At 37.6% G+C, this 11,564-nt stretch overlaps 1 protein-coding gene across 5 annotated transcripts in view; it reads right to left on the bottom strand.

The window, feature by feature from the left end:
- Nucleotides 1-460: 460 nt before the first annotated feature.
- Pgant5 (polypeptide N-acetylgalactosaminyltransferase 5) overlaps nucleotides 461-11,564 on the bottom strand; it is a 29,982-nt gene continuing 18,878 nt past the window's right edge. For all 5 annotated transcript variants that reach the window (XM_017896949.1, XM_017896947.1, XM_017896948.1 and 2 more), the window contains 7 exons: nucleotides 5,728-6,537; nucleotides 5,056-5,374; nucleotides 4,468-4,645; nucleotides 3,729-3,909; nucleotides 1,547-1,785; nucleotides 1,335-1,469; nucleotides 461-1,221 (listed from right to left, as the gene is read on the bottom strand). In XM_017896949.1, coding sequence (XP_017752438.1) covers nucleotides 1,072-1,221; nucleotides 1,335-1,469; nucleotides 1,547-1,785; nucleotides 3,729-3,909; nucleotides 4,468-4,645; nucleotides 5,056-5,374; nucleotides 5,728-6,343 — 1,818 coding nt within the window. In that variant the 5' untranslated portion in view covers nucleotides 6,344-6,537 and the 3' untranslated portion in view covers nucleotides 461-1,071. The remainder of the gene's footprint in view (nucleotides 1,222-1,334; nucleotides 1,470-1,546; nucleotides 1,786-3,728; nucleotides 3,910-4,467; nucleotides 4,646-5,055; nucleotides 5,375-5,727; nucleotides 6,538-11,564) is intronic.

Genomic DNA, 11,564 nt, shown 5'->3' with positions numbered 1-11,564 from the left:
CCTCAAAAAAAAAAAAAAAAAAAAAAAAAAAAAAAAAAAAAAAAAAGAAGAAATAATTAAAAAGGGATCTGGATCTATGAAGAATTATAGCTATATAAGGAGTTAAGAATATCATAAAAGTATCTAGTCTTTTGTTGTTAAGAAAATGCGGAAGACATTCTGTCTTGAATTTAAAAACGTATTTAAAGTATAACAGTATAGTGAATAACAATTGATAGGTTTTTATACTCTTAAACGTTAATGTCATATTGCTATGGTGAATTCAGATGTAAGCATATTTATACTTTTAAATGAATTAAAAGAAAATAATAACTAAATTATATGAACGAGATGCAACAAGGAACTGTTAGAAATATCAGTATAAAAAGATTCAGTGCTCTTCCCTAATTGCTAGAAAATTGTACAGTACGAGTTCTAAATCGCAATCGGTAGTGTCACAATAATTCCACTTGCATCCCAACATTCACCCTTTGTAGTAATATGATCATTTATGCGATCAATATATCTGTGTTTCAATGCACTGATATATCTTTCAGTCATCCAGCATTGCACTCATCCCATATTATCAAATATGTCTCTCTTTTGTATTAACAATTATTTATTTATAACAGTGGTCTGATATGCTTTCCTCTCTACTGTTTACTAGAAAAAAAGAAAGAATGTTCACATACGTCTCTTTGTATCACTTGTGTACATTTATACACAGCTGGAAATAGTTCTTTTTTTTTTCAACACTTGTGCATTATTAATCAAGGCATACCATGAAAAATAGCAGTAAGTACACGATACCGCTAGTAACAGTAAATAAATCCTATGTAACTAAAAAGCATTAACTTCAATCTCTCAGTTTCAATGTGTAGTCAATTTTTCGTTTACGATCACTATTAACTCCGTCGATATTTAATGTATGGACAAAATGTATTACTGAACTGTTTTTATAGAGTATAATACTAGTTTTCTCCTTGATTTTTCAATGTATGGAAGTCTCTTGAGTATCAGTCCTTTAATGTAGCATCATTAAATAGATCAACAAGTATTACATTCAAATGTCGCATTTGGAAACACCTTGTATTAGCTGGCTTGCCATTTAAATTTACTACGCATAATCCACTTTTGGCCGGCGTTATATGGATCACAAGGTGCTAAGACAGGTTGTATTGCGTCATTCGAACGAGGTATTGACAAGCAGTGTCCTGTATTAGTGTGTTTAATCATCTTTGTCTATAAATATAAATATGTATATTAAAATTTTCAATATATTTATACTTATTAAAATTAATATCATATAAATATAAATATATTTCATTAAAATACTTTTACTTGATAAAAATTACCTCTTCGTTATATACCCATGCTTGATTTCCACCCATACCATGACATCGTACTATTTTGACAGGACCTTGGGGACTAGCTGCATCAAGGCACATATCATCAGACATAATTTGCTGTCGTTTAGTATAAGCAAACACCTAATTATAATAAAGAATTACATATTGTAAATCTTGAAAAATTTACTATTTAACATGAATTAGGCATATTTATTAACCTGATTACCACCCAATCCATGACAATAACTAATTCCAACATTTTCACTTGCTCTCCTACCCATAGTGTCCAAACAAGATTGTGTTTCAACATTTTGTACATCACCCAAATAATAATAATCTAGTGGCATAGGAGATTCAGGATAAATATTTTCCAAATACCATCTAAAGCTTTTACATTTAAGACGTTCCCTTAACTTAATTCTTTCAGATACGTCTCCAACAGCTACATTTCGAGCTCCTATAAATAAAATAATCAATGAAATAATCTTAATTTGTATTTAAGACTTTTATAATATAGTAATTAGTGCTTGTATGTATAAATGTCCACTGAAAGAAGGATGTGTCAAAAGTATGTGCTAAAATAAAGATATTGGCATGTGTGGTGTACTGATGCTCTATGCTTGCTGTTGGAAATATTTGTGCTATTGTACATCAGTTTTCCTTAATATGTTCAATTTAGAATGAGAAGTCTGTATCTCTTTCAAGATAACGTGTAAGAAAACTTTAGGTTCAATAGAGTATCTTCTTCATAATGATTTTGCTTTTTCTTATAAGTCTCTTTCTTGAAACTATATCCATTATACATAGTATTTTCTTGTTTTAAAGATGGTCGAAACAAAAGAATTCTTCCATTAGTTGCCTAATATTAACGGGTATCTGATATATGCACATGTAGCTGGTATCCAACTGCACTGAAGCTTGTAGTTATATGCAACTTATAAAAGCATACCAATCACCCAAGAGAAAAAATATGCGTGATAAAGTAAGCCAAAAAAGAATAGGTGAAGGAGTTTAAGAAGTTAGCGATATTGCAGTCTATTCTTTTTCCAGAAATGCTGGTGTTAGTGCTACCTGGATTAATGTTGTAATAGAAGTACTTCCATTGGTCCAACCAGACCTCTGCGAGTCGCGCATTGTTGTGGTTCACTATCTTGCTGGTACCACCAGGGAATGTATACGGTGTTGACTTACGGAATACATGACCGACGTGCGAGCACGTTACGATCTCCAATGTCCCACCACACATCCATATCTAACCAACTCAGTTCTGTTAGTATGTTAGCAATTACAAATGGATAGTTTATAACAAGAAATAAAAGGAGCTAATATATTAAGTTCTATCGGATAGACGCTCGTTCTCCTCTCTGGTACCTATAATATTGTTTATAAAATGTATCAACAAAAAAGCAAGCAAACTCATTTTGTTAGTCGGCTGGATGGATGAGTGGTTAAGACTATACCAAAGTATATTCAAATGCAAAGAAATCAACTGAATTCCTGCAAATTAAGTCTCATGGCTAAATGTAACTAAAGTACAAGAATACACATATGTCTCTCTCTCTCTCTCTCTCTCTCTCTCTCTCTCTCTCTCTCTCTCTCTCTCTCTCCCTCTCTCCCATTCACTTACTCATGCTCCCTCCTTCTCTAGAAAAAACGTATCTAGATAAAAATATATGATAATAATTACGATACATTTATGCATAGACATACATGTTAATGTAAAATTTTATAGTAGATGCAAAAAGATAATTTGGTTAATATCACACTAATAAACACGCCTAAGATTAATTTTAAAATGAAATGTAAATAATTTACATAGCTATGGGTGTTAATATTTTTAACATATAGAGTGTTATGCGTGTTACTAACTATGAAAATATTTGCGAGACGTTTTAAATACTAGAATAAATCGTACGTATTAAAATATGTATAGCGAGAATAAAAGGGAGCAGAATTGTATTTTAAAATACAAATAATTATTCTTTTACATACTAAATAAAAGTGTATGCTAATATAATCATTTATACCAATAATATTGTGGCATTTGTTGTATCAGATACCCGTCAAACACCTGTAGATGATCACAATCCTACGTTTAAATTAAATTATACATTCTAACAGTATGTCAACGTGTCTTATATTAAGTTTATTACATAACAATAAACATCAAACTCGTAACTGTGTTTACCTCTTTCTATATTTATTGTCATAAATTTACTTTTTCGTCAAAAATAAAAAAAAGAAAAAAAATTAAAAGAAGGAAAAAGGACGTACATTCCTCTATAGTAACACTAAGAGATTATTAAATTTAATTGGTTATCGAATAATTAATATTACTAATCGGTGTACTTTAATTAAAAACAAAGTATACAAATGAAATGATACACGCTGTTATCTAACCTGGGTTCATGGCATAGTAAAAATCTCTCCACTCATCCATCCAGACTTCGGCCACCCTAGCGGCATTGTGTAGGACTACTTTGCTGACACCACCAGGGAATGTATACGGACTCTTGTCTCGGAACACATGACCAACATGTGAACATGGACTGATTTCTAACGTCCCACCGCATTGCCACACCTACAAGGTACTTATGACTTCACAAATGAAGATGAAAGTATCCATAGCTAAACCCTTTATATATTTGGAATCATAAACATAAACATTCCACTTGATTATCCGCAAATAAATCAAATGTCTCAAATAGAAAACTACCGATTATTTCACGCTAGAACTTTTAAGGAAGCCTTGAATTTCTCAAAACTCTGATGTTAATTATAAACTCAAGTTCTACATCACGACATACAAAGGATTCAACAAGCAACTACAAATGGATACAGATAAAAGAAAGTTTCCATAGAAATAATAGCATTAGAGATGAGCAATCAATCAGCTGTAAAAGCAAATAAAAAAAATTTATACACAAGTCTCCTCTTTTAATTTCAAAATGATAGATATGAATTTCCTCTGGGAATCACCTGTGAACTTTTCAGGCAGCATAATCTGTGTAAAAAAAATCTAAATGGCACATGTATATATTCCAAGGCTAGTATTCTTTATTTACTCGCGTTTTGTAATTTCATTTTCATTAAATAATCCGATCAGATAAAGTAAATACTGTCATCGATCAATACTTACCCGGAAGCTCATTTCGAGGTTTTCACCGCCCCAAATATCCATGCCTCCGTCGTACGCTCCCAATTCGTAAAAATATTCTTTATCAATAGAAAATAGCCCACCGGCCATCGTGGGTGTTCTCAGAGGAGCTGTTCTATCTCCCAATCTTCTGTCCATTTCTCTTTGTGCCACTCTATACCTTAAAAGTTTAAAAGAACTTTGCATTAGCGAATCGACTGAAATAATACTTTATTGTAAAATAAATATACTCTCTTATTTCGAAAGTATTAATGAAATTTATAATTAATCCCTTCGAAACAGATAACTCGTTGCATACATTTCGGAAAATTTTTATGGATTATGGATATTAATCGGTATTCTAAAATCGACAGGGAAAACATACTAGGGTAGAATAATAGAAAATAAAGCGTTGGGATTAAAATCGATATTAGGTTAAATTAAAGTAACAAGTGGAAGACCTGAATGAAAGGGATCAGGACTTTAAACTATACCGATTCTTAGGAATCTCATCCTAGATGGTTCTTGGTAAAAACCCAGCCTCGAATGGATTAATCTCATGGAATGTAAAGCTGATTCAGCTGTTCTTACCATCTAAAATTCAGTTTCCAATTGAAACCACCCCAAGTCATATCACTGGCTGGAATATAATCAAAGGTATCGTCGCTAATCACATCAATGATGGGGCAGACCACGGTGGTTCTGTCTTCAGCAATTCTGGCTAGCAAAGGTTCTAGCCAACCTTCCGTGCATTCGCAATGGGCGTCCAGGAAGGTTATAACTTGTCCTTTCACGTGTTTCGCTCCAAGCAACCTAGCTCTGATTAAACCCGATCTCTTCTCAGTACGGTACACATACGTTGGGACTGGTAGCGTTTTTACGTAGTCCTCCAAGTCTGCCTTCAAGTGATCTGTAGATCGAGTGGATCGTATTAGTAAAAAGACGAGGGAAGTGAAAGCGATATTAACCAGGTTACAATGGATTTTCAACTAAATTCGTTAAACAATAAAATGTCCTTACAGTAATACAAACTGGGTGACTTGGTGCATCGATAGAAGATTCACGCAATTACAAAGTTAGGAGTTATTCTACCGTATTAACTAAAACAACCCGTACAGGATTAATTCAGAGTTGCACGTACTTTCATTTGGAAAGCACACAAACATTACAACAGAAGCTTATTCAAAACCACACCCAGTTATTCAGACCGCTCCCCAGGCCAGACCAACCCAGTTCCTTTACTACCGACATCCTCAAACTCACTTTGCTCGCTCTTATCGTCCACCAATATGATCTCCTTGAGCAGTGTGCGCGGAGACCGATTGATGACCGACCAAACTGTCCTCAGCAGCGTGCTCCACGCCTCATTATGGAACACTATCACGATGCTGGTGTTCGGCAAGTACTTGCTATACTTTTTCGTCTTGCAGCCTTCCAATCGGATATCCCTCAGGGAACGATTTAGTGCGATCATATCGCTGGCCATCAGATTGAACTGATTCAGCTTGAACAGTTCCTGCTGCTTAGCCTCGTCCTCTGGTGAAATGTGCACCGCCGTACCCATCTCACCTGGCATCCCCTTGTTCTCTCGAACTACCTTAGCCGGCCTCCATAGGTACAGCTCTGACTGCTTGTACCTTCTCTTGTTTAGTGGACCCGCCGACTGACTTGGTTCATCCCCCTTCAACGCGGTCTTCGAATCGGGCAAACTCTCCTCTGTGAATACCTGCTGTTGCTTGTTGTTCGTCGTGCAACCCCATCCGGACCCTCCGATGCAGTCCGAATAAAGCATTAATACCATCACGTCCACGAGGAACCATGCCAGGGACGTGAGCAGTATCACTTGACAGGTGTGAATGCGAATTTTCGAGCGGAACATGTTGTGACGGGGCCGGTCGTCTGGTATCCTGAGCTCATCACCCGATCCTTCGCGGTTGGAGGTGCGACGAGCTTCCTGTCCGACCAGGCGGTTCTCTTCAACGATCGTTCGCTACCGAGTCTAAAGGCAGATCAGACGCACTGTGCACGTGGTCCACTGAATTACATGACTATGCTGGCTGAGGGTTTCGTGATCTGTAAAAAGAACAGGATTTATTTACACGGGTACCAAGGTGGTCAATGAAAGCACAGTTACTTATTATTAATTGGAATTTATTTTCTGAGGGTGGCATTTCGAATAACCGGTATTCTTGGTTATTCTTGAACATTTTCGCTCCTTTGATCGGAAGTTTTTAAATAACTGTAACTTACAGGTCACGCTAATTTTGGACATCGCACGTAAGATTGTCTACCTTTCGACGCCGACCGAAACCAAGTTCCATTTGAAACTCCTATTTTCGTATCGAGTAGAATCCCCAAGATATTAGCTCCCTCCGTAACCTTACGTTTATCTGTATATAGAACACAACGTCGCTGTAGAACGTCAATTTCGTATTTTATATTTCATAAACGAGGAATCACGTTTAAACACGAGGAAGCTAAATCCCGTCCTTTAGTCTGCTTGATTCGAGCTAATTTTCTTGGTTAATTCCAAGCAGTCTGGTCTTGTACGAATTAGAATACCTTCATTGGCGTTATCAGAATCTCATGACACAATGCATATCGTCTTCACCGCTAACTTTCCATCCAACAAACCACCAAACATAAACGAACTTCGACCCCCGCGAGACTACCCCTCGAACTTAACCCTCTAAACAAGCTTGAAATTTCGAAGTCGAACAGCCTCCTGTAAATATTTCGATATAGCAAATAAATAATTCGTTTCCCGTGCATATTTGTTCTCAGCTGTTCGCTAAGCCAGTTAAGTCGACTGTCTCGACTGGTGCAAAAGTTATTGCGAGGCACAATCGAACCGGAAGTCACGCGAGACCGTTTATTTTATCACGTGCATAATACATAGGGGCCATTTACCATTATCGATTCGTTTCTTTGCTCATACGTGCAGGTATCCCTCCAGTAACACGTTTAATTCCAGTTCTTTTTACCAAGTTCCTGTACTTCGAAAGAACAATTGCCATATCGCACGGCGAGCTATTGTAATTTTTCACCATGACGTTCGATTTTTCCCTTGATACAAAAATACAATGCCCGTTTGATAACTGGACACTTGGTATTATTAAAGGATCGTGTTATTCGAAATATATCCCTAGATTACTAGTTACTTTACAATTTCGTAAAGATGGCGTAATTTACACGCGCGATTACTCCGCAATTAAGCAGATTTATTTTACCATTGTATTTCACCATGCGATTCGAGAACCATCTCATCTGAGTTTCTTCACGGACTATACGATTTATCATCCTAATTTAAGTCCCGTACACCTAACTCGTCCAAGGTCGTTACAAATAGATTACGATCTTCCATCTCGTCATCGACGTCTGCACGAAAATCGAAATACCATGCAACTTCATCTCCACTTTTCACGTTTCCTGAGACCCCGTGGCAAATGAAGCGCCGCGGCCATTTTTCACGCGACCGTCCAACGCTAGAGGACGCCTTTACACGTTGCAGAAGGAGAAAACGCAGTTCTTTGATAACTATAAGCGCATACTGTGCGCATTCTTGCGTTTCACGTCTGCAAATCGCATGATATTCTCGTCCGCGATTATCGTGCCGGATGAACAGGCAGAAAAAGAGGCAGAATGGTCGTAGGATGCGATTTAGAGCACATGTGGAACAAAGACAGCCCCTGTGTCGCATTTTATGCGTTTTGATCGACTCCGGATCGAGACACTGTTGCACAGGTCCTTTCGTGGTTGTGAAAATCGACCACGAGATGGGTAAAAGCTGAACGAATGGGGTGGGGGTTATCTTCTTGTCCGTCGAGGTACAGTCTAATCTCGGTAACTCTAAAACCTCCGGGTTATAGAGGTCTTATCGAAATTTTAGAATAAAACCTATTTAATCGTACAATCATCGTTTCTGATTTATATTGGGGAACAGCTAAATATCCTACGTTCTTTTCATTGCGAAACTGCGAAAGAAAGAGAAGAAAGAAAAGAGAAAGACGATATGTAAATTATAATAATTTAATTTATTATAAATTTAAATTTAGATATGTAGATATAGACCTGGTTAGGGTTGAACTAAAGACCATCTTCTGCGGTTCTTAACTGATGGTCTGGTCGTGATGCTTTTCTCGTCTTCTTGGCTTTTAGGAGACTCTTTTGATTGCTATTTCGGTGGTTTGATAAGTATTGCATGTCCACTGATTGGCCAGTGCGAAATGCAGGTGGCGGGTGCGCGTCTTCCGATTGGTTATTAATAATACAAGGGGGGTGTGCGTCAGCCTCGACGTCCCCCGGTGGCGGTGGATGATCAAACAATTTGGGACTCATTGTCTTAAGAATAATTTACCCACCCTTGCCAAGAATCACCCAAATTGTGACATCGAGTGTGCACGAGTCGAAGGCCCCCGGCGATAAGGACAGTAGTCTTCCACGAAGACTTGGAAGGTTCGGTCCTAGGGCCCCAACAATAATTATAAAGAATGACGGTTATTTCTTTTTACCCATAATACCAATAAACCCGATTTATTATTGTAGCGGAAGGATAAGGTAATAGGGCTAGTCGTTCAGAAGACTTTCTTCGTCAACGGTTTGTATTATTCTGACGATCCTTCGGCTCAAGGTTTGACACCCCTCGACCGATCGTCTCGCCATCGACGAGTTCGAGTGTTTTAGGCGTAAACAGTCGGAGACGCTGCCTGTTGCTTACATTATTCTCCTCCGATCGTCTCGCCATCGACGAGTTCGAGTGTTTTAGGCGTAAACAGTCGGAGACGCTGCCTGTCGTTTACATTATTCTCCTTTTTTAAACAAATATATCAGTGATGAGTATTGTTGGATGACCAACGGTCCCCGTTGACTCTTACTTAGTCACTGAAAGCACCCAACTGATAAAGCAGGTCAAAGTCAGAATTCTAAACATCTTACACATTTCATACAAGCACCTCTGAAAATTGTACGAAGGCAGTTCTTATTCTTCTCAGCTGATACATAGTTATTGTATTTTCCGACATAGTCTCGTTGCAGAACTCGTATTGTATATAGAAGCATTCCGAAATATACTACAAAAGATTAACCGGTTCATAACGTTCTTAGTCCTGATTCCAACAGCATTATCATTCATAATCCACATTTTGGATGTACTTAATTAGTCTGTTCATCATTTTCACGCTCAATTGATCAGTTCCTTATCGAAATGTCGAATGTATTCGAAAATCGTTCTTGCATTATCTTCATAATTCGCTGTTCTTCATCGGGACATAGGATGAACCGGATAATTACTTTCCCGGTATTTTTCGTAGTCAGTTGGTGATTTCTCAGCGAAATGTAGGACGCGACAGACATCGGCCGCATTCGGAATAATTTTTCCATTATTTCCATAACCGAGTGGCCAATCTTCATCGGAATATCGGACGCAATAAACGTTAGTTTCATTCGATAATTATTTTTCCATTACTTCCGCAAACAATTGACCATTCCTCATCGAAATGTCGGACAAATTCAATAATCATTTTGTCACCACTACCAATTGGCTATTCCTCGTCGGAACGCTGGACCCACCGTGCTAGCTAGCGTGTGCAACGAATAATCGGCCATGTCGTATATAATGTACCACGGTCATGATAATTAACCTGCATTTTGTACTCCAGAGAAACGCGTATCAAAAATGACGCTAGCGGATATTGCGAATATTATCGGTGTTAATCAACGATATCGCGCGATTCGCAGATATTCCTCTGCTTTTTTAAAATGAAAACGATGTAGGAACGCAGCGAGCTGATTACGAGCGCCGAGTAATTTACAGAAACTCGTTCCAGAAACGATTCTAGACGCCGGATTGGTAATTTCATCGAAACGGACTAAATTAACGATACCGTGTGATTTATGGATATCACGAGATTGCGCGACTCAGAAAAATTCGCTTCAGAAATCATCTCCACGGGAGATCGTTAATTTTATCGGGGGCGCGGTGAATTAATTGACAGTGGCTTGTGATTTATAGACATCGGGTTTCAAAAATTCGACGTAGCGTAAGAACGGGGAGTGCAGATTGTGCAACGTGGAAAAATTCCATTTGAAAATAATCCCAGCGAGAGGAGGAGATCGTTAACCCATTTGATAATTAAACCTCGTATATCTGCGATGATCTCGAAAGATACCCCGATTCGATGCTTTATCTGTTCACTTTTAATATTACTCTAACATTGTCCTTTTAATCGTAGCAAATCCGGTGACATTTTATTTTTAATACAGTAACTTCCATCTTTATCGCGTAAGGCTATATTTCAAAGTATCATTTAATATAAAGCTATATTTTCAAATAAAGTAGAGAAAAATGTCAAGGTATCGTTGTTTTTAATTTAATTTCCCCTATGAATTTTTTAACGCAAATGGACGCAATTTCGTTTGGATAAATTAATCAAATTTTTAATTCGACAAATGTCTTTAAAAATGAACATACTCGTACGATACCGAAGGACGAACCTTTTACATTTTCTACCATTTAAATGCTAAGCTATTAAAGGGGATGCTGAAGAAATTCGACTGTCTTCGAGAAGGCAGAAATTTCGCAGAAATAAAATCGATGATCCGAGAGTATCGTGCGAATTGGATAGATATTTTCATCGATCGATGGTACAAGCCTTTCCAAGTCTCACGCTGTTGCTCTATACCTGGTTCCTGATCTCAGCAGCGAGCAAAGAATCCCCCGTTTCCAAGTGTTACGAAGTAGGATAAAAAGATGCGGCAGGAAGAGTGTTAATTATACAAGGAATAATTGGAATTCGTAACAGGATTGATGTAATCGAATTTGTTTTAACGGGAATGCTGTTGCATTTGATCTACAGTTAAGCATCTAGGGAAACGATCCCATGGTATTAATCTGAAGTGGATGATCTTTCCATGACGCTCCTTTCAAACGTGCAACTCGACGGCAATATCCTGTTTCCTAACTTATGAACCGTTTCACGAGCGAGTCACTTCCCTACTTTTATTTCTCTCTAAATTTATTTACACGGGAGAAGATAGAATTCTAAAAATCCCGTATGAAGCGATAAACTTGGAAGACAAAGCACCACCTATCCTCGACGCTC

Source organism: Eufriesea mexicana, unplaced genomic scaffold, assembly GCF_001483705.2.
Source record: "Eufriesea mexicana isolate 0111107269 unplaced genomic scaffold, ASM148370v2 scaffold395, whole genome shotgun sequence".
In the NCBI taxonomy this organism is placed as follows: domain Eukaryota; kingdom Metazoa; phylum Arthropoda; class Insecta; order Hymenoptera; family Apidae; genus Eufriesea; species Eufriesea mexicana.
The sequence above is the reverse complement of the archived record's forward strand: the minus strand, read 5'-3'. Positions and strand labels throughout refer to the sequence as shown.